General features: G+C 40.5%; 2 protein-coding genes across 2 annotated transcripts; one reads left to right on the top strand and one right to left on the bottom strand.

Moving 5' to 3' along the window:
* Positions 1-3,512: 3,512 nt before the first annotated feature.
* Positions 3,513-4,966, bottom strand: LOC139414210 (small ribosomal subunit protein uS12). Its single transcript, XM_071162100.1, has 4 exons — positions 4,900-4,966; positions 4,196-4,355; positions 3,890-4,010; positions 3,513-3,701 (listed from the first exon to the last, which is right to left on the bottom strand). Exons 1-4 carry the CDS (start codon positions 4,901-4,903, stop codon positions 3,555-3,557), a joined length of 432 nt encoding a protein of 143 aa, XP_071018201.1. The 5' UTR covers positions 4,904-4,966; the 3' UTR covers positions 3,513-3,554.
* Positions 4,967-12,303: 7,337 nt separating this feature from the next.
* Positions 12,304-22,805, top strand: LOC139414211 (V-type proton ATPase subunit S1-like protein). The gene is made up of 7 exons (XM_071162101.1): positions 12,304-12,447; positions 18,913-18,953; positions 19,192-19,280; positions 20,162-20,403; positions 20,529-20,579; positions 20,832-21,075; positions 21,568-22,805. Exons 1-7 carry the CDS (start codon positions 12,347-12,349, stop codon positions 21,829-21,831), a joined length of 1,032 nt encoding a protein of 343 aa, XP_071018202.1. The 5' UTR covers positions 12,304-12,346; the 3' UTR covers positions 21,832-22,805.
* Positions 22,806-23,682: the final 877 nt, after the last annotated feature.

The raw sequence follows: 23,682 nt of genomic DNA on the forward strand, positions 1-23,682 counted from the left end.
TATACACATATCAGTTATGCAAGCTAACAACCAGACGGCTAGCTAGCTCACAAGACTAGCCGATTGGCTGTGGTCTTGGGGGTGGCATACAGCCTGGGTGGAAGTTGCCTGTCAGGCATTGTTTAGGGCTTAAATGTCCCACCAGCTCTTAGCTCAAAGTATTTAGCTGGCTAACTTTCTAACGTATAAACTGATAATGAACTCCAAGCACGATGCTAGCATGAAATGTACCATCTATTTTTTTTTATATACATATAATTTGTCCTCTCTGGACTTCCATACCATTCAATATTTCCTTGATTTAAGAATTATTTTACAACTGCTGGAGATATTACTACCCATGGCTGCAAATATTGAGGCAGCTTATTATAACGCTTACCCAATGAAAATGCACGAAATCACCGATTTGGCACATCATTGCGCATATTAGGCTACATATGTTTAACCACATTTTTATACATCGCTTGCAAAGACATTGGCAACTTTGTATTTGCAGAATTTTGTTCTGAAGTTATCAGCGGCCACATAAAGACAGATAAACCATGTGATTTTATGTTTAGCGGAAACATTCTGTGTATAAAGTGACGCGGGAGGGCAAAAAAAAATAAGCTAACGGCACACTTAGCTGTTCTAGGAGTGGTCTGAGGCAGGCGTTAATTATTAGCTATCTCAGTGCCAACAGAAATAGTATTTGAATTCCATAATTTAACATTTGTATTAGGATATTGAATTTGAATGTTATATTTTTTAATTAAAAAAAACTGAATCTAAACAAATTTTCAAATTATCAATTGCATTGAATATTCAAGTTCAATATGGTAGATATTGCATTCATCGTATGAGTATCAAGTTTATAAACCATAATTTCAAGTTGATCAATGTTGGATATATTCAGTTTTCTAATTCAGTTCTCTAAATTCATATTCAAAACCAGTCAACATCCTTTGCCTGCCAGCAAGGAAAGTAGGAGAACAGAATCACTGTGGTAAACAGAAACTTTGCCGGTTTCTTTATTTCTAATTCATTTATTTCAATTGACTGATTTCCTTATATGAACTGTAACTCAGTAAAATCTTTGAAATTGTTGGATGTTGTGTTTATATTTTTTAAATTCAGTATATATTCATGTGGGTCAAATTTTGTGACACTCTTCTAATGCAGCCTGTGATAATCATAGAACAGAAAGCACGTCCATGTTCCAGAGTATATTAGCTTTCAGGAATGGGGTCAATAACTTATAGCAAAAGTGGTTCAAACACTAGAGCCACATTCATAAGAAGAAAATAAATTTAACATGCCACATTGGCTTCAAACTGCCAGAAGCTTATGTTTACCACAGAGAGCGTTTGTTTATATTTGTTCTTCTCTAAGTTTCAAGTCTGGAAAAGTACCTGGATGTTGGTTTTGAATCTGAATTTAGAGAACTGAATTTAAAAACTGAATCTGAATGCATCTGAGATGTTTAAATACATGAAACTTTGAAATTATGGTTTGATACAATGAAAACAATATCTACCATAATGAAACCATATTCATTCAATTTAGCTTCAAATCATGAAATACAAGTTCCATTTATTAATTCCATGATTAAATTTGTGCATTAAACATTCAAAAACATTAAATGCAATATCCTAATATACAAATTAAACATAAAATACAAATTGAGTAATATTGAGTAATACCTGTCCATCATTACTCAAACACAGCATCACCCAGGGAGTGTTACTATAATCAACTGTTTCCCTATGACATTCCAGTTGTCTGGTCACAATGCTGTGGCCTGTGGAGAGGATGGATGGGCTGCTGCCCTGCACAGGCTGTGGCTGCTGGTTTCCTGTCACTATCACCCATCTCTCAACACTCACCACCTCTGAAGGGATTCAATTCAATATCATCCTCGCTGCCTCCTCTGAAGGAAGGCTGTGAAGGAGAGAACCGTAAGATCACTCTTGGCAGCAACCATGGCCTGTCTCATTGATCCTGATAACCTTACAAGAAGTATACAGCAGCCAAGTTTCACTTGAAATGATTTACACAAAATATGACAATCACATATTGAAATGTGTTAGTGTCAGTTTTTGTCCGTAATTCAATGTTACTTGGTTTGACCACTGAGAGCAGAGATTCATGCCAAAACAAGGGTTTGAGTTAAAGGAATCAATGTATCTGGCAGCAACTCCACTAGGTGGCAATGTACAGTCATCAGTCTAAAAAGTACAGTACCGATTGTCATGACAGATTAAAATCATCTGACAGCACGTTCGTTGTCTGTGGCCAAGTACAAAAATAACTTCTTCACTTGTCATTCTAGCAGCAGACCACTAGTCTGGGTGATCCATTTGATTCAAACTGTACATATCCTGTCTATTTTCCCAACCATGTCACTTCCCTAATCTGCAGCAAATCCTCTTCCACCCCAATACCAATTAATTTGTCATTCAGGATAACACTGCATGTCTCCTTAATGTATAATGTCCAGACAAGTCATGGCATCACGCATCAAAATGTAATCTTATGAATTATTTGGATGAAAGGAGAGAGGTTGTTACATGCAGGAACAGATGGGATTTGTATGATTGTGTAAAATGTCCTAAGATCCCCTTTACCATATTCAATGGTCTGGTCCTATGAGCTCAACAAACCTCAAAGTGAAAGGTTCCACCCAACACAATATGCTCCCAACTTTAAAATCATATTTGCTATAGCACTTCACAACAAAATTAAGATCACAATCAGTTGACGGAAGGCTTTTATCCTAGCTAAAAATTGCAGAAATTATAAATGTAGACAGGTGTGGCTAAATTAGGAACTGGCAAGTTTGTGCAGAAAGGGGATATAAGTCACGGTTGAGCAAAATCAAAAAGGCATCTGGCTCATCAAACACAGAAACGCAAAATAGGTAAATTGGCAGCCGTCTGTGGCAGCCATGCCTGAATTCGACGACTGCACGGCATGAATCAAAATGAGACTGCACATCAAATTACCTGAGGGGGTACATGACAACTTGACTGACGGAGTATAAAATGCATCTGTTCTATGAACAACCAAGACACCAAACGATGTCAAACCATTACAATCCCTCCTGACAAGCTATAAATAAAACTTCCAATGGAGCATAAGTGTAGCAGCAAATGCCTGAACCCACACAAAGCAATCGGCATGATCCAACGTTAAACATACGAGCCAAGAGAAACGCTTTCTAACAACCTAAATCCTAAAACCATTAACTTGTTGTTCTTCAAATTAAAAAAGTTTTCCATCAACTTGGGACATGTACAAGTGAATCAGAGAAGCCGCGCAAACAAAACTGGTACAAGGATGGGCAACTTAAGTCCTCTGGGGACAGTGTCACAGCCAGTTCTTTCAAGTGCACAAGTGGGATGTATCCCAGGTCTAAAGAAGACAAAGTTTTGGAAAAAATACAAAAAACACCATACATCTCAGGATCAGTTACCCATCTCTGCAACTAAAATATGTATATGGGGGAAAACAAAAAGCACAACAAACCGACAAATTGTGAAAACATAATTTATTGATTTCACAGTAAGAACTGTTTAAGATCTGGGTCTCTCCTTCTTGCCTTTGTAAAGGGCCAGCAGGGAGACGTTAGCCACTTTGACCACCTTGAAACGGACACCGGGGATATCACCGACGGCATGTCCCTTACGACCGAATCCTGCCACCAGAACCTCGTCGTTTTCCTGAAAGACCAAAGGAAACAAACTAAATACACAGGACAACACCAGACAATAGGCACCAGTCAACTTTGAATATCAAAATGATTGTCTCTGAACTCTTCTTATTCTGAGGCAATCCACAACATCCTAGAAATAGTTACCGGTACACTGTTCTTTGGTAAGATGGATGCAATGTTGGGTTTGACTCTTACCTCAATGAAATTCAAGCAACCATCATTTGGGACAAAGGCAGTGATCTTCTTGCCATTCTTGATGAGTTGGACCCTGACACACTTCCTAATGGCAGAGTTGGGCTGCTTAGCTTCAACACCTCTGTAAGAAGAATTGGGGAGAGGAGTTTGACACTTCGCACTGACAGTATATGAAAGATGGCATCCAGTGCACTGTACATAGTTGATCATACAGCATTCACATAGCTTTCACTGGATTAAAGTTTGCATGGTTATTAGTGAACACTCATTAGGGGCGTTGTGATGTAACGTTAGCTAACTACTTACACTTTCTCAAGTACGATTCCCTTAGCGTGGGAAGCGCCTCCGAAGGGGTTAGCCTTCAGGGCAGTGCCGAGATGGGCCTTCTTGTACTGTTTATCATGCCATCTCTGTTCACGACGATGGTTACGCAGCTTCCTGGCTGTACGCAGACCGCGACACTTTCCTGGGGAAATAGAACGGTAAACTTATAATCATGGCGTGAACTAAGTCGACTAACAAAACATAGTTCGATACATACCTACAAATGGAGTCTAGAGAATCTGACTAACGTTGGCTAGAATAGACAACCAGTTACAGTAGCTTATTAACGCATATGACTAACGTTAAGTGCGGACAATCCAGCAGCTAACAATTTAGCTAGTTCATTGCTAAATATTTTCGCCAATTAGTCAAATGGGTGCAGTTCGCTGCTAAACACTTGTTTTTCTATCACTTTGTAACTAGCCAGCAGGCTTCGTAAATGCTTGGTGACTGAAACGTAAGGCAGAGAGGGGAAGTGCTTGCCGAACCCCATGCCATGCTACTGGCCCTCTCCACGTTGCGAAACTCGCGCTATTTGTCCGTAAAATGTAAAAAATATGCCTAAAACAGCCCGTTTTTCCACGATTATACTGGAAGTTAGTAAGAGGACATCCTTATTCCAAATCAATGTAAGGAATATGACTATATCTTGTAATCGTTCCGTTAAAAAGGGAAAATGATCGTACCCATGTTTGCAGATTACGAGCCCAGGCTAGAAAGGAAGAATCCCAGACTCCTCCGCGGCAATGTCCCTTCTCAGGACCCCAGAGGTGGGTAATAAAGTGCCTGTTTGAGCTAGGTCTTTTTTCAAAATACAATTTAAATATAGCTCAATTTTAAGCAACCCGTTTTAAAATACAAAATTTAAAGAAATATCACATGTATACTATATGAATAGCTATGTTTGATTAAGTAAGTGTAATAACGAGGTGGTGTTTTAAATGCCTGATTTAAAGTGCAGTCAAACAAGTCTGAAAATGGACAGGGCGTTAGTTCCTTAATTCATTAATGCTGAGAGCCAAGCAGACAGTCATCAGGTCCAAAACTACTGGATTGATAAACCATCCTTTCTGTCTCTGCTTGGTCGGCTCCCCACTCTCAACTGGAATTTCATACCGCTGACTGGATTACGGGTGCTGAGTGCATGGCTTGTTGCACTCAGGGGTGGGTTTGGACGGAGCCACATTGTCTCTCTATCTCCCTTTCCCAGTTTCCAGTGTTTATACTACAGTAGTGTTTATTTGCCATGGGGCCATGGTCAGCTTGTCTCATCTGGTGTACTGGGTTTTATCTGTTTTATCGGCATGCTCCCACTAACCCCCTTCTTTTGTATTATTCTACCACGTGCCTGGCCCATACTGTACATTCCACCTCACCCTCTTCCTCTCCTCTTATGCCCTCTCCTGTCTTATGCCTAGTCCTGGACAAATAAATGATTTTACATTTATATTGAGCATGCTTTTTATGTCCAGGACTAGGTGCAATCTGAGTCCGGGAAACCAGCCCATACTGTAGACAATGAGATTATTCCAGAATGCTATCAAAATAAAGATTGTTTTGTAATTGTATTTATTATGGATCCCCTTGGCAGCAGCTACTCTTCCTGGGGTCCAGCAAAATTAAGTCAGTTAAACAATTTAAAAAACAAAAACATTGTTTAACTGACTTAATTTTGCTGGAACCCAGGAAGAGTAGCTGCTGCCAAGGGGATCCATAAAAAAAGCATGCTCAATATAAATATAAAATAATTTATAACATTCACAACATATTTCACAACGCATTAAGTGTGTGGACTCAGGTCACTACTCCACCACCACATATCTACAATGCAAAATATAATATATCTAAGGCACCGCATCTCAGTGCTTGAGGCATCACTACAGACACCCTGGTTCGAATCCAGGCTGTATCACAACCGGCCGTGATTGGGAGTCCCATAGGGTGGCGCACTATTGGCCCAGCGTCGTCCGGGTTTGGCCGGTGTAGGCCGTCATTGTAAATAAGAATTTGTTCTTAACTGACTTGCCTTGTTAAATCATTGTTTTGTTTTGTTTTTAAAACATGTTGCAGTCATTTCAGTCGCTGTAGTAGCTGACGTGTTTTGTGTTGAGTTATCCACATACATAGACATACTGGCTTTACACAAAGCCAGTGGCATGTCGTTAGTAAAGTTTGAAAAAAGTAAGAGGCCTAGACAGCTGCCCTGGGGAATTCCTGATTCTACCTTGATTATGTTGGAGAGGCTTCCATTAAAAAAACACCCTCTGTGTTCTGTTAGACAGGTAACTCTTAATATATGATTATCTACGGGACATTTAACATTTCCATTCTACAATATGGCCCCTGACAAAGAATATGTACTCATTGTGGTGTGGTTTGTCTCTCACAGAACAGAAGGCTTAGGAGAAAAACACGAGAACACAGATGCTGGGCACAAGATCAATGGGAGTTAACACACACACACACATCTAAAAATACATAACACATCCTAACATACAAAACACCACACAAAATAATGGTGAAAAAACAAAAACAAACAACAAAGCAGATAAAACAAATCTAGGTCTACAGACTAACCAATCAAACAAGGGTTAGGGTTGTATCAGCCATTATCATAATACTTACGCCTATCCAAACATATCTACAAGTGCATAAGGGTTAGGTCTAACTTATCCATCTACAGACACAATTTTTTACTTTTTCAGGAGAAGAGAAAGGAGATAAAAAAATTGAGGGGAGTGGAATGGAAGGGAGGAGGGGGGTGGTTGAGGAGACAAAAGAGGGGAGGGGAGAGGAGACACTAGAGAGAAGAGAAAAGGGGGAGAGGATGGTGTGGAGAGACTTCTATGTTATATTAGGAGAGCAATGGTTCCGCTCTTTTTAAGAGTTCCAGTTGTTGTTTTTATTTTTTTTAAGGAAAAAAATATATAAATGAAATCTAAGCAGCCATATTCTCTCTCATGCCACATTCTCATTGCTAACATTATAGTTATTGCTATTCCATTACTTCAGTTCCATTGCTTTAGTTTCTGTAGTCTGGTGGCCAGTTAGTATATGAAATGAAAGATATAAAGATGTCCATTCTTCCCCATCAGGGACTGGTAGAGATGGGACACCAGGTGGGTGCAATAAGAAAAACAGCAAGTACTCAGAACCTCCATACACCTCTAACCACTGAGTTCCATGAGGGAAATATTACTAGCTGATAACACAATTCATGTTTGTATTTACATCAAGTAATGTAGTGCTCAGTAGAAAGTATATTAGCAAATTGTAGCTAGCTTGTCCCCAATGGAGAATAATGTTTTGTGCAAACTGGGTGTTGGAAAATAATGCATTTGTATCTTATTTTTCCCAAAATTTCAGCACACACGTCTTCCAACATATGTCAGGTAGTAATATACTATTCACACACTTTGTTTGTATTGCATATTTTAAATACTATTTACCTGAATTCCTTACCATACCACTAAATTTGTCACTATTGAAACAGTGAAAAAGTTGCAATAAAGGTAGAAATTACCCTTCATGCACAGAAATGATCATTTTGATTAACCTTCTATTACAGATACATTTTAGAAAAACTATTTGCATACCAAATTAACAAAACAGTAAAGACATGACTCTTAACCTGATTTTCAAAACCTTAACATTTTATTTGGAGAAGTACAGTGGCTATTCACCCCCCCATTGGCATTTTTCCTATTTTGTTGCCGTACAACCTCAAATTAAAATGTATTTTTGGGCGGTTTGTATCATTTGATTTACACAACATGCCTACCTCTTTGAAGATAAAAAAATATATATATTGTGAAACAAACAAGAAATAAGACAAAAAAGCTGAAAACTTGAGCGTGCATGACTATTCACTCCCCCAAAGTCAATACTTTGCAGAGCCACCCTTTGCAGCATTTACAGCTGCAAGTCTCTTGGGGTATGTCTCTATAAGTTTGGAAGATCTAGCCGCTAAGATTTTTGCCCATTCTTCAACGTAAAACTGCTCCAGCTCCTTCAAGTTGGATGGGTTCTGCTGGTGTACAGCAATCTTTACATCATATCACAGATTCTCAATTGGATAGAGGTCTGGGCTTTGACTAGGCCATTCCAAGACATTTAAATGTTTCCCCTTAAACCACTCAAGTGTTGCTTTATGCTTCGGGTCATTGTCCTGCTGGAAGGTGAACCCCCGTGCCAGCCTCAAATCTCTGGAAGACTGAAACAGGTTTCCCTCAAGAATTCCCCTGTATGTAGCGCCTTCCATCATTCCTTCAATTCTGACCAGTTTCCCAGTCCCTGCCGATTAAAAACATCCCCACACCATGATGCTGCCACCACCATGCTTCACTGTGTGGATGATGATCTCGCGGTGATGAGAGGTGTTGGGTTTGCGCCAGACATAGAGTTTTTTCCTTGATGGCCAAAAAGCAAAATTTTAGTCTCTGACCAGAGTACCTTCTTCCATATGTTTGGGGAGTCTCCCACATGCCTTTTGACAAACACAAAAAGCCCAACTCTGTGGAGTGTACGGCTGAAAGTGGTCCTATGGACAGATACTCCAATCTCCGCTGTGGAGCTTTGCAGCTCCTTCAGGGTTATCTTTGGTCTCTTTGTTGCCTCTCTGATTAATGCCATCCTTGCCTGGTCCGTGAGTTTTGGTGGGCAACCCTCTCTTGGCAGATTTGTTGTGGTGCCATATTTTTTCCATTTTTTAATAATGGATTTAATGGTGCTCAATGGGATGTTCAAAGTTTCAGATATTTTTTTATAACCCAACCCTGATCTGTACTTCTCCACAACTTTGTCCCTGACCTGTTTGGAGAGCTCATTGGTCTTCATTGTGCTGCTTGCTTGGTGGTTCCCCTTGCTTAGTGGTGTTGCAGACTCTGGGGCCTTTCAGAACAGGTATACTGAGATAATGTGACAGATCATGTGACACTTAGATTGTACGCAGGTGGACTTTATTTAACTAATTATGTGACTTCTGAAGGAAATTGGTTGCACCAGCTCTTATTTAGGGGCTTCATATCAAAGGGGGTGAATACATATGCACCACCTTTCCGTAAAAAAAAACTAAACTGGGCCTCCCGGGTGGCGCAGTGGTTAAGGGTGCTGTACTGCAGCACCAGCTGTGCCATCAGAGTCCCTGGGTTCGCGCCCAGGCTCTGTCGTAACCGGCCGCGACCGGGAGGTCCGTGGGGCGATGCACAATTGGCCTAGCGTCGTCCGGGTTAGGGAGGGCTTGGTCGGTAGGGATGTCCTTGTCTCATCGCGCACCAGCGACTTCTGTGGTGGGCCGGGCGCAGTGCGCGCAAACCAAGGTTGCCAGGTGCACGGTGTAGCCTTCGACACATTGGTGCGGTGCGGCTGGCTTCCGGGTTGGAGGCGCACTGTGTTAAGAAGCAGTGCAGCTGGTTGGGTTGTGTATCGGAGGACGCATGACTTTCAACCTTCGTCTCTCCCGAGCCCGTACGGGAGTTGTAGGGATGAGACAAGATAGTAGCTACTACAACAATTGGATACCACGAAATTGGGGAGAAAAAGGGGTAAAAATTCAACAACAAAAAATAATAAATAAAATAACTAAACTTTTGTAATATATAACAATATGTTTGTTATTTACTTGTATTGAAATTATCACATTGAATCTGTGATATGATGTAAAGATTGCTGTACACCAGCGGAACCCATCCAACTTGAAGGAGCTGGAGCAGTTTTACGTTGAAGAATGGGCAAATATCTTAGCGGCTAGGTCTTCCGAACTTATAGAGACATACCCCAAGAGACTTGCAGCTGTAAATGCAAAGGGTGGCTCTGCAAAGTATTGACTTTGGGGGAGTGAATAGTCATGCATGATCCAGAGGCAGACAGTGTCGAAGAAACAAAAGTTTATTTCTAATACTGGGGCAGGCAAACGACAGGTCAAAGGCAGGCAGGGGTCAGTAATCTAGAGAAGGTGCAAAGGGTCCAGAACGGCAGGCAGTCTCAGGGTCAGTGCAGGAAGGGGTCAATAATTCAATGAGGTGGGGAAAGGTATAGAACAGCAGGCAGGAGCAAGAAACAGAAAGGAGCAGGGGAACAAACGCTTGTAGGTCTCACGAACAAAACAAAATGGCAACAGTCAAACAGAGAACACAGGTATAAATACACAGGGGATAATATAAGATGGGCGACACCTGGAGGGTCGTGGAGACAAGCACAAAGACAGGTGAAACAGATCAGGGTGTGAGAGAAATAAAACATATCATGATGTTGTAAAAACATTTTTGGAGGCTTGATTGCTTTTTTAAATAGTTTTTTGGGGGTGGGACTGCAATTTTCACCACTTCTGTAGAATCACAAGAAGTACCAGTACCGTATCATTTTGTAGGAATACGAGGTATTTGAGGTAAGTATGTACATAAAGTCAGGGATAAAATGACTAGACATCAGTATAGATAATAATAAGAGTAAAGTAAAGAACAGATTAGCAGCAGCATATGATGAGTGAGTATGTGTGTGTGTGGCGTCGGTATGCGTGTGTGTTGTGTATATGTGTGTGGGGATATTGTGTGAGAGTGTCAGTGTAGTATATGTGAGTGAGTGTAGTATTGTGAGTGTGCATAGAGTTAGTGCAAGATAGGGTCAATGCAGATGTTACTGATTGTAACAGAGAGGAAAAGTCCAAACTTGGGTGAAGATGATTGGGTGAAATCCCAAACCTCTACCACAGATTATCATAATATTAGCCTCTACTGCAACTAGTAACATGTTCTTCACCACTGGTGAAGTAAATGAGATGCTTTTAAAATAGTTTTTTAGCAGTAGCCTAGATGACAGTGGCTCATGCCTGTCCCAGTCTACTGGACCGCCCATCACTAGACTAATTTGATAAGACAAGCTCTAAAAGCCGTCTTGCTTTATTAGTGGTCTAATTAAAAAACTACAGAGCTACATAATTAAAGGAGTCATAGGCTTGATGTCAGTAAACCCAATGGGATGTACATTATTTGAGGTAAGCAGCAGCAGGCACTATATTGGTCTGCGGTTGTGAGGCCGGTTGGACGTACTATCAAATTTACTAAAACCACATTGGAGGCGGCTTATGGTAGAGAAATGACCATACATACTGTGGACATTCCTGCAATCAGCATGCCAATGTCAGTCTCCCTCAAAACTTGAGACATTTGTGGCATTGTGTTGTGTGACAAAACTTTATATTTTATAGTGGCCTATTATTGTCCCCAGCACAAGGTGCACCGGTGTAATGATCATTCTGTTTAATCAGCTTCTTGATATGCCACACCTGCCAGGTGGATGGATTATCTTGGAGAAATGCTTACTAGCAGGGATGTAAACATATTTGTGAACAAGATTTGAGAGAAATACACCTTTTGTGCTTATGGAACATTTCTGGGATCTTTTATTTCAGCTTATGAAACATGGGACCAACCCTTCACATGTTATGTTTATATTTTTGTTCAGTTTACAGTATATTAGGATGCTTTTGCACTATTTTATTCTTATATCACTATTTTGATTATTAGAATATAAAACAATTCCATTGTTTTTTAGCCCACTTTTAAATTGTAGTACAATCTCATCATTCATAGGTTACTGATGTACAGACAGAAGGGTAGGCCAGTCTAGGAAAGAGAATAGATCCATCCAGTGTCAACTCTATGCCAATGACGAGGATGTAATTCCATTGAATGAACGTGTCTTTTGTCATATTTCATTTTCATACTGCTTCATTAACCCATGATCTTATTCTCATGCAGAGCTTTTTTTTATTCTTCAGATAACCCTGGTTTATACTTTAAATTAATTCCAATAGAGACAGCCTGGTATCTAGGTCATTTAATCAAGGGGGCACGTTCACTGTGGGAAAAAAACAGCAAGCATACTGACCTTGAACATTCAAAATGTTTAACAGTGTATTTATGAATCAGTTTTCTTGAGTACAGCTGCTGGGCTTTGTGTGTGAGTGTGTGTGTGTGTGTTCTGAGAGTGGGTGTGACCGTGACACATAATTACCAGTCCATCTAGATTTCTATTGGCTGCTGCCCTTGTCACCCAGTAGGCTTAGGCTTCGGCTGTTTTCGAAGCAGATTAGGAAGCAGTCATCATCAGTCGTAGTCTCATCTGGCCGGCTCCATGGCAAAACAAGACCTCTTTATGTATTTGCATTTATTTTCTGTCGTTTTTCTGCAGCTTTCTTTGTCTTTTGATCAAGTGCCTGCTGTTGTGGAGAAAAGGTAGGCATGAAAGGAGGTATTTCAACTCTAGGCTGGAGTCACGCAGGGGGATGGATGGATGTGCAGGGGGGTGGGGGGAGAATGAGGTTCTTTCATAGTGTGATTGAGATCGTGGGAATGAGGAGAAACAGACAATTTTAAAATGCACTTGTGAATCTGCAAAAGCATTATCTATTTTTATCTGTAACAATTGTGGTAGTGATTTCCCTCTTACCTTGTGTTCTGCACTGTACTGTACTATACTGTAGTGTGCACATCTGCAATTATAATGTTCTAGGAATTTGCCAGTGAAACACAAGAGAAAATCCATTGGTGTTGCTCTGAAGCCATCAGTTTACAGGGCAAATCCATATATGCACTACAAAAATAGGCAGGAATGAAAGCTGTTACATCAGGGATGAGATGGAGTCATATTCTGTATGCTCACATGATATATATCGCAGAGCCATCCTTCCTCTGAGAAATACACTATTTGAGTACAGATCCATATATATGCTAGATTGAGTATTTCTATTCTATTCAGCTCTTGCACTGCTGTCAATCTAGTAATCAAAATGTAAAAATAAATAATATAAAAACAGCTATTTTCATGAATTTCACTGAATATATATATACATATATTAAATAACATATGTTAACTATGATGTTAACTACAGATTTGTTACTTCAGTTACTTCATTTATTTGTTTGTAGTGTTTCATTGGACATCAATTCATTGATTTTGGTTATTTTGATCGACAATATCATTGCAGTTTATGTTATTTCAGTAGCATGGATATAGTATCCCATGAATTGTGTTTTATATAACTTTAATGAATACAGTAGGGAGCCATATTTGGACTGAAAGATGAGATGTCAGATTGCCAGGTAGATGACTCCAGTAGATAGATGCCTGGTGCCTTGATGTCCTACCTTCTGACCCCTGCTTACTTTTTAATCATGTTGTTTTGACATGTGGCATGTGGTCATGACCCTGACACTTACCTCAGCTACTGCATAGGCTACAATAGCCCCCTGTCAACATGTCCTGACATTTCCGGCAGTATTGTGGGAATGTACTGCCCCCCAAAAATTCCACATTATATTCTTAGTAATATTTCAATTCAGCTGCCTAGGCTACAACCTCCTGTGAACCTGTCCTTGATAGACAGCAGGGGCTTCTGATGCTTTCTGTAGGAGAGCAGTGTGATATTGTGATTAAATCAGGCGATGAATACACAGAATACAGTAAACAAAGTCAACTGATGATCCAAGAGGTGAGGATCATTCCAATTGCAACAATGAAGAAACATCAACGAAACAATTTCAGCCTCATTTCACTTGTCACGGTGTCTGTCTTTTGTGCATTTAGGCCAAAACGTGGACAATACTACTTAACATTTTAACATATGTATCTTTAACTAAAAAAGACAAAGAATTTGTTCCCCTCCTTGTTTACCAAAGTAATTATTCGCCGCCCTGTGTCCCAGCACCTGTAACACATATGTGCATTGGGCTCATCTGTTAGTGACTATCTGACTTAATAAATAAAAAAAATGAATGTGTAATTGGCAACATATTGCCTCAAGGGCATTAGGCTATTTAGCCCGTCTGCATTCGCGCCTGCACAGATGGGACTTTGTGGCAACATGTAGGGCAGTACGGGCTTTAGTCTTAGAGCAGATTTGATTTAGCTAGGCATGAGCGTGCTGAGCTGATCACAGGGGGCAGTCTAAAAGCAGCGCCTCCACCGCAATATTCCCTCTTACCCTCACATAATACATGACATGACAGGCATTGTGAAGTGAAAGAGAGAGATGACCAACGGATCATATTGATTATATAATGGCTGGTCCATAACATGCTCAGGTGCAGCCAGTCAGTGATGGCAGCAGGGCAGAGAACAGAGTGGATTTGTAAGCTGCTGGTAGGGTGGGGTTGGGATAGAGGGAGGAGAAGGGAGGAGGATTTTGCTATCCACTCTAGATCATCACAATTGGTCGTTTGAATTAAAGCTCAATTTTTGCTTGGGTTATGGATTTTGGTGAGGACGTGTGGGTCTGTGTAGCAAATTCAGTTTGACACTTGTGTTCAGATAAATTATTACTCATTGTTTTGTCACTTTTTATTATGTAAGAATGGCATCTGCTGGCAAACAAGAACACAGAGCACTCACTCCTCGTCAACTCCCAAATGTCTTGTTACATCACTGAGCAAGCCCAACACAGATACACCCACAGATGGGATTTCAATAACAAATGTCAGAGAATTACACTTTTACACTGAGGTACACTGAATATGATCTATTCCTGTTATAGATAATAATACATTATTTAACAGTAGTATATGACTGCCTGTAATAGTATTAAACAAATCACCACAAACAACGCAGTAACATAGTGCCTTATTACAGGGTCAAGCCAAATGTTGCCCTCATGCTTTTAATAATAAACATATCAGATAAGGGATTATGATTCATGCAGAATATAAACACAGTGTATGACTACAGATGCTCACCACCCACTGCTCAGATAGACCAGTAGTGCGCCAATGGAGAAATCTACTGGACACCTGACGAAAGCTGTAGAAAAAGTGCTTTGCACATTAAATTACTGAAATTTGCATTGATATTAAAGTGCATAGACACATCAAATGTCTGCCATTCATGGTTAGGGTCAATTCCATTTTAATTCAGGAACCTAACTGAAATTCCAATGTACCTAATTGAGAAGCAATGAAGAAGAATGGAATTGGAATTTCAGTTTACTGCCTGAGGACCACAACCCTGCTGCCTGCCAGTCCTCGGTAGCCGCCTCAGATCTGGTGGGCAGTCTGCTAGCTACACTAAACCCCCTGAGCCCTAATAAGGATACCATGGTCTGGCTGTTAGCCCCCCTAAGTCCCAGTAAGGACACCATGGTCTGGGAGGATTAATCGAGCAGAACCTTAATCAGGTTTTAGCGTTTCCCCAAAGCTCATTTAATCTGGCATTATGGCAGTGATTAGATGCTTAAACAGTTAGTCACAGGATAATCTCTTGCACTGTTGAGGAAAACACAATAAGAGCAAACTAGGCCAAATACATTAGTAGGGAAAGTGTTGTCTCTTTTTTAGTCACATCCAAATTTCTAAAACACTATTATACATTTTGTTTTCCATGTAGAAGGTACCATCTCACAATGTTCGCTTGGCCAACCAATGGTTCCAGTGTTGTTTTTTTAAATACAGTACCACTCAAAAGTTTAGACACACCTATTCATTCAAAGGTTTTTCTTTATTTTTACTATTTTCTATATTGTAGATTAATAATGAAGACATCACAACTATGATATAACACATATGGAATCATGTAGTAACCAGAAAAACAAATTAAAATATATTTTATATTTGAGATTCTTCAAAGTAGCCACCCTTTGCCTTGATGACAGCTTTGCACACTCTTGTCATTCTCTCAACAAGCTTCATGAGGTAGTCACCTGGAATGCCTTTCAATTAACAGGTGTGCCTTGTTAAAAGTTAATTTGTGCAATTTCCTTCCTTCTTAATGTGTTTGAGCCAATCAGTTGTGTTGTGACAAAGTAAGAGTGGTATACAGAAGATAGCCCTATTTGATAAAAGACCAAGTCCATATTATGGCAAGAACAGCTCAAATAAGCAAAGAGAAACGACAGTCCATCATTACTTTAAGACATGAAGGTCAGTCAATCCAGAACATTTCAAGAACTTTGAAAGTTTCTTCAAGTGCAGTCGCAAAAACCATCAAGCGCTATGATGAAACTGGTTCTCATGAGGACCTTCACAGGAAAAGAAGACCCAGAGTTGCTTCTGCTGCAGAAGATAAGTTTATTAGAATTACTAGCCTCAGAAATTGCAGCCCAAATAAATGCTTCACAGAGTTCAAGTAAAAGAAACACCTCAACATCAACTGTTCAGAGGAGACAGCATGAATCAGGCCTTCATGGTCGAATTGCTGCAAAGAAACCACTACTAAAGAATGCCAATAAGATGAAGAGACTTGTTTGGGCCAAGAAACATGAGAAATGGACATTAGACCGGTATCTGTCCTTTGGTCTGATGAATCCAAATTTGAGATTTTTGGTTCCAACAGCCGTGTCTTTGTGAGAAGCAGAGTAGGTGAATGGATGATCTTCACATGTGTGGTTCTCACCGTGAAGCATGGAGGAGGAGGTGTGATGTGTGGGGGTGCTTTGCTGGTGACACTGTCAGTGATTTATTTAGTAGTCAAGGCACACTTAACCAGTACAGCTACCACAGCATTCTGATGGTTGGGATGAGTTGGACAACAGAGTGAAGGAAAAGCAGCCAACAAGTGCTCATCATATGTGGGAACTACTTCAAGATTGTTTGAAAAGCATTCCAGGTGAAGCTGGTTGAGAGAATGTCAAGAGTGTGCAAAGTTGTCATCAAGGCAAAGGGTGGCTACTTTGAAGAATGTAAAATATATGTTTCGATTTGTTTAACACTTTTTTGGTTACTACATGATCCATATGTGTTATTTCATAGTTTTGATGTCTTCACTATTATTAAAATAGTAAAAATAAAGAAAAGCCCTTGAATGAGTAGGTGTGTCCAAACTTTTTAAAACATTTTTTACCCCCCTTTTCTCCCCAAATTCATGGTATCAAATTGTTAGTAGTTACTGTCTTGTCTCATTGCTGCAACTCCCGTCCGGACTCAGGAGAGGCGAAGGTCGAGAGACATGCGTCCTCCGAAACACAACCCAGCCAAGCCACACTGCTTCTTAACACAGCGTGCATCCAACCCGGAAGCCAGCCGCACCAATGTGTCGGAGGAAACACTGTATACCTAGCGACCTGGTCAGCGTGCACTGCGTCCGCCCCGCCACAGGAGTCGCTAGTGCGCGATGAGACAAGGATATCCCTGACGGCCAAACCCTCCCTATCCTGGACGACGCTAGGCCAATTGTGCGCCGCCCCATGGGCCTCCCGGTCACGGCGTGTCCAAACCTTTGACTGGTACTCTATATATACACAGTGGCAAGAAAAGTATGTGAACCCGTTGGAAATATCTGGATTTCTGCATAAATTGGTCATACAATTTTATCTGATCTTCATCTAGGTCACAACAATAGACAAACACAGTCTGCTTAAACTAATAACACACAAACAATTATACATGTTCATGTCTTTATTGAACACACCATGTAAACATTCACAGTCCAGGGTGAGAAAAGTATGTATTTTGGGTCGTTGTTCTGTTGAATCACCCAAATTATGTTGAGCTTCATTTGGCGGACAGATAGCCTAACATTCTCCTGCAAAAATGTCTTGATAAACTTGGGAATTCATTTTTCCGTCGATGATAGCAGGCTGTCCAGGCCCTGAGGCAGCAAAGCAGCCCCAAACCATGATGCTCCCTCCACCATACTTTACAGTTGGGATGAGGTTTTGACGTTGGTGTGCTGTGCCTTTTTTCTCTCCACACATCATGTTGTGTGTTCCTTCTAAACAACTCAACTGTAGTTTCATCTGTCCACAGAATATTTTGCCAGTAGCACTGTGGAAAATCCAGGTGCACTTTTGCAAACTTCAAAGATGCAGCATTGTTTTTTTTGGACAGCAGTGGCTTCTTCCTTGGTGTCCTCCCATGAACACCATTCTTGTTTAGTGTTTTACGTATCGTAAACTCGTCAACAGAGATGTTAGCATGTTCCAGAGATTTCTGTGAGTCTTTAACTGACACTCTAGGATTCTTCTTAACCTCAGTGAGCATTCTGCGCTGTGCTCTTGCAGTCATCTTTGCAGGATGGTCACTCATAGGAAGATTAGCAACAGTGCTGAACTTTCTCCATTTATAGACAATTCGTCTTACCGTGGACCGATGAACACCAAGGCTTTTAGAAATACTTATGTAACCCTTTCCAGCTTTATGCAAGTCAACAATGCTTAATCTTAGGTCTTCTGAGAACTATTTTGTTCAAGGCATGGTTCACATCAGGCAATGCTTCTTGTGAATAGTTTTTATAGGGCAAGGCAGCTCTAACCAACATCTCCAATCTCGTCTCATTGATTGGACTCCAGGTTAGCCGACTCCTGACTCTAGTTAGCTTTTTTTTCTTTTTTTTTCATTAGCCAAGGGGTTCACATACTTTTCCCAACCGACACAACCGACAAGAAAAATGCAATCATTTGTGTGTTATTAGTTTAAGCACACTTTTTTTTGTCTATTGTTGTGACTTTTGATTTGATCACCAATTTAAACAGAAATCCAGGTGATTCCAAAGGGTTCACATACCTTTTCTTGCCACTGTATGTAATAAACTGTATCAAACCCGATGCTTGAAATGGACTTGATTGTATATAGTATATGCCTGATATTCATCCTACCATTATCCCTATATCTCCTGTCCTAGTAATCATATAAGAGAGATTTACGTTGATGTCCTGTAGCCAGTACCTTACAGCCTACCATCTGAAATAATGATTTATTGTCTTGAATTTACAGTTTAGGGGGACCCACATCCCAAGATATCAGGGTTCAAAACAGTGAGTTTTTTTCCCCTTATTGTCAATTGATTATGTGAACTTTTTAATTCTATTTTGAGATGCGTATAAAAACAAATACACTAAATTCACTGGTAACACTTCACTTCACGTTGCTCGTGTACCTGTGTAGTAGTAACACTGCAATAACTCCCGTAGCAACGCTGTATTAACGTTGCTAATACAGCAGTCATCTTCTTTTTAAAATGAATTGTATTTCTCTCTCTCTCCTTGTATACAGATGGACTGGCTTCCCAGAGCCACAGTGCTGCTTCCGATGGGGACAGATCTTTGCTTGTGGTGGAGCACCCTCTCAGAAGAGTGCTGCAGGTACTCTGTCCCAATTATCTTTCCTCACTCTCAAAGTGTGCACTTGTTCACTTCACTTCACTGACCCTGAAAGGAAATGACTGGTAGAAGAAATATGGTGGAAACTCCCACTAGCCAATGCCTCCATCAATCCAATGCTTTCATATTTACAGAAAGCATAGTGAACGAGTGCACACTTCAGCGGAATGGAGAAATACACTGAGTGTACAAAACATTAAGAACACCTGCTCTTTCCATGACACAGACTGACCAGGTGAATCCAGGTGGAAGCTATGATCCCTTATTGTCACTTGTTAAATCCACTTCAATCAGTGTAGATGAAGAGAAGGAGACAGGTTAAATAATATTTTTTTCAGCATTGAGACAATTTAGACATGGATTGTGTATATGTACCATTCAGATTGTGAATGGGCAAGACAAAAGATTTGCTACTCAATATTTGGAAGGTGTTGAGAATGTTTGGTATACTCTGTGTAGACTACTGTGTGCGTGACTACACCAGACAGAAGTTTGTAGTTATCGAAAAGGACCTTGTACATTGAGAATAGGTTTTATTCCCAGCCATTTGATATTCATCCCAGACAGAAGGCATAATCTCAGTGAGGTAAACCATTAGATATATTGTCATCAAGGAAATTAATAAACAGATTAGATTATTCCTAACAACAGCACCCTTACACAACGTCTTATTGATCAATGAACGCCCGCTGCAGCGCCCACAATGAGATGAAAAGCAATCTGTAATAGTACTTCAGATTACTGTTGGTTGTCAATCAATGAGCCACCATCTTATCTATTTCTCTCTCCCCTTCTCCTTCTCTTCTTTTCCCTCTCTCCCTCTTTCAACCCATCCTGTTTCATCCTCTCTTTCCCGCCATCAGCTTTATGGGTGGCAACTGGACTCGCCACACAGAACCAAAAGGAGGCTACTGCAGACATCGAGCACTCTTCCTTACTCTCCTCTGAGCGTGGTTTACAATGGAAAAACATGTATCCTGTTTAGGGCCAGGAAGATTGCTATAAGGTTCAGGAACAGCACTTTAGTGGATCTCACAGAGAAGGCATTCGGTCCCGACGCACCGGTTGACACCAAAGGCTCTATGTGCAGCAAAGATAAAGCTACGTAAGTCTGCTTAGCGGCTGTAGATATTCCTGCTGCAGTTCAAGGTACATGACTCTTCCTCGCTCTCCTGACATTTTGAAGGATGACGTAATGACAGTGCTATTGAATTTGTTTCTCCCCACCAGGCTTGTTCTACGATTTGGAGATGTGGAGGACTTGAGAGGACTTGCCATAAGGTTTAATTCTTCATTCATTTTTACAGCCAAATTTAGGCTTGAAAGACCAGTATAAAAATGATAGATTGGCCCAGGGTTTTCCTGGCAGGTCACATGTTGGTCTGAAGTATAACGTGTGTGTTACAGTTTGGTTGTGATACTTGATATTTATATATTCTGTGTACTGTACACTAACTGTGTCTCTCTTGACAAGAGCATCTGCTAAATGACTCAAATGTAAATGTATTATCAATGTATGAACTCTTCCGACAGGCTACAGATGTCCAACACATTCTATGAGTCGGCAGGGCAGAACTGGTTTACTCTGGACAGCGTACACATCCACTACAACTGGACCCACGAGGCTACGTTCAATGCCAGTGACGTGTACGCTCCTAGTACCTACTCCTACCACTGTCAACACGTCAGCAGTCTGCAGAAGTACGACACGCTGCTTGTACCAAGCTCCATCACAGACAACTCCGCAAACTGGCACATCACCTTCACAGACTTCCAGGTTGGCATGCATTGTTTTTGCGGGAAGGCGACATTTTATGGCAGGAGGGGAGGGATGTTTTGGTAGAGGAGCACGTTCTAATGGTTCTGTCGGAACCTCTGTAGCTACTCCTGTTGAAATGTAAGGGATAACTTGTACTGTTTGTTTAAACCATGATTTGTGAAATTTGCTGTAAAATAATAATGAATGATTGGTAAACAGGACTCCAACTTGTGTGTGGCTTTACTTAACTCTCCATAATACAGGACAGTTTCTCGTCATACCGCCATACGGCCATTGTTATACCATTACACTACATTGTTAATGTATTGTATTTAATTGTGTTTGTGTATGAACCCAGAAATATTCATGTTTATTTTTTTAAAGAGTTACATAATATAGAAATCCACAAGAATAGTTTCGATGTAATAACCTTTATGTGTTATGTATGTAATCTTTGCCTTGTTTACTTTATTGAACATCTCATAACTCATATTTCTCTTTGCCCGACAGTTACAATCGTTCAACGTGCTGTCCAACAAGTTTGCCTCAGCCAGCGACTGCGCTACGTTCTTCACTCCGGCAATCCTCATGGGTCTGATCACCTCCCTCATCCTCCTCCTGGTCCTGGCCTACGCTCTGCACATGGTGGTGCATCTCAAACACATCGACACCTACGAAGAGCACAAGACTACTGTCTACTTCCCTCGCAGCTCAGAGACTGCAGAAAGCAACGATGCCACCGGCTCCACCGCCACTGAGAAAAACAGCTTGTAGGACTCTGTTTCCCAGGATCCACCTCAGTCTCCACCACTAGGAGTATAGACCGTTTCTGTAGTTGTCAGAGAGTGACTGTGCAGGGGCTCCAACTGAGACCCCTGATGCCTGGCAGGCCGACTGATTGACTGACTCAACTCTAGATATAAAGCAACCTCCCATACTGAAGGACATGGTCATGTTGCCTGGACTTGATATGGTCGTCCACTCTGGCATTGCTGGACTCAGGCAGTGGTTGTCCAACCCCGGTAGATCCAATACTTTGCGGCTCAGCATCATCTGGTGGATTTGGAAACAACTTTGGAGGACACTAATCCTGAGACATTAACCACTTATCTGGCATTGCAAGTGAAAAATAAACTAATAATTATGTACTCTTGAATGAAATTCAAACTGATAAAAGCACAAAAAACTATTTATTTTAGTTCCTTGTCAGTACTATAAATTCTGGTATATTGGATAAAGAAGTTTCATTTGAATATCTATACCCTAAACGGTACATACCGTAAAGGGTATGCAGTATATACTATTATGTAATTAACTAATCTTTGTTGGATACGCAATTGGTTACATTCTGATGTTTCAGACCTGCAGAGGATGTGTTTTCAAGAACTTGTCTTATTGCGAGCTTTTGTGAAAATAATACTGTATGTGAATTCTGGTTTTGTAAATTTTATTTGGTGTATTTAATTTCTCAAATGTGTATTCTTCTTACAAGGTGGGTCTTCAATAGTTTTCCAGTTAATACATTATATTGTCATTGAACTATTTAAAAAGCAGTTCAGATTGCCAGAATCACATCAACAATTTACTGTGATATGCATCATGCCTGTGGCTAGAAAATACATTTGCATACAACAGTACGTTACTCTGATGGGCAAAATTGTAAACATTTTCTAGGAACCTATTGTTATGTACGTCTCATTTATCTGTAGGCTATGTGTTTGGACAAAATAAACCCAAGTTGGCTCAAAGGTGTCCATTGCAATCTATCAAAATGGAAGAGGAGTGTGGAAGTTTAACGGTAATTTTTAAATCAATATCAAATCATTTCTGGGTAAAAATCAGGTACTTGTAATAGATTTCTAGAAACATTTGTAAAAATACCTTTTTGGCTATCAACTATTTCTCAAGCAAGAATTTTGTTAGGGCTATCTGGGAGTGGTCTAAGTGGCGAGAGAAAAAATGAAAACTAGCTGTTATTGGCAGAGAGGTTTGGAACTCTCTTTGTTATTGGTCTATTAACCAATTTACAGCATGGTGATGTCACCATGGAAAGCCGAAACTCTCGCCCATGTAAACCTAACCTGCTGATTAAAAGGTCCTGTGTAGATTGTAATTTCAATCAGCAACTACAATTAAATAACTCTTATCATGTTAGTTTCATCAGCTGTAGTACAATATGATATAAAACATAGGAAAAAAAACATTTTAACTGCACTGGGCCTTTTACAGTGAATTACATGCAGGGGCCATGTATCGCGAGATCTTGGCCAACAACCTCCTTGAAGATGGGTCGTGGCTGGGTCTTCCAGCATGACAACGACCCGAAACACACAGCCAGGGCAACTTAGGAGTGGCTCCGTAAGAAGCATTTAAGGTCCTGGAGTAGCCTAGCCAGTCTCCAGACCTGAACCCAATAGAAAATATTTGGAGGGAGCTGAAAGTCCGTATTGCCCAGCGACAACCCTGAAACCTGAAGGATCTGGAGAAGGTCTGTATAGAGGAGTGGGCCAAAATCCCTGCTGCAGTGTGTGCAAACCTGGTCAAGAACTACAGGAAATGTATGATCTCTGTAATTGCAAACAAAGGTTTCTGTACCAAATATTAAGTTCTGCTTTTCTGATGTAT

The sequence above is a fragment of the Oncorhynchus clarkii genome, chromosome 7 (genome assembly GCF_045791955.1).
Source record: "Oncorhynchus clarkii lewisi isolate Uvic-CL-2024 chromosome 7, UVic_Ocla_1.0, whole genome shotgun sequence".
Classification (NCBI taxonomy): Eukaryota; Metazoa; Chordata; class Actinopteri; order Salmoniformes; family Salmonidae; genus Oncorhynchus; species Oncorhynchus clarkii.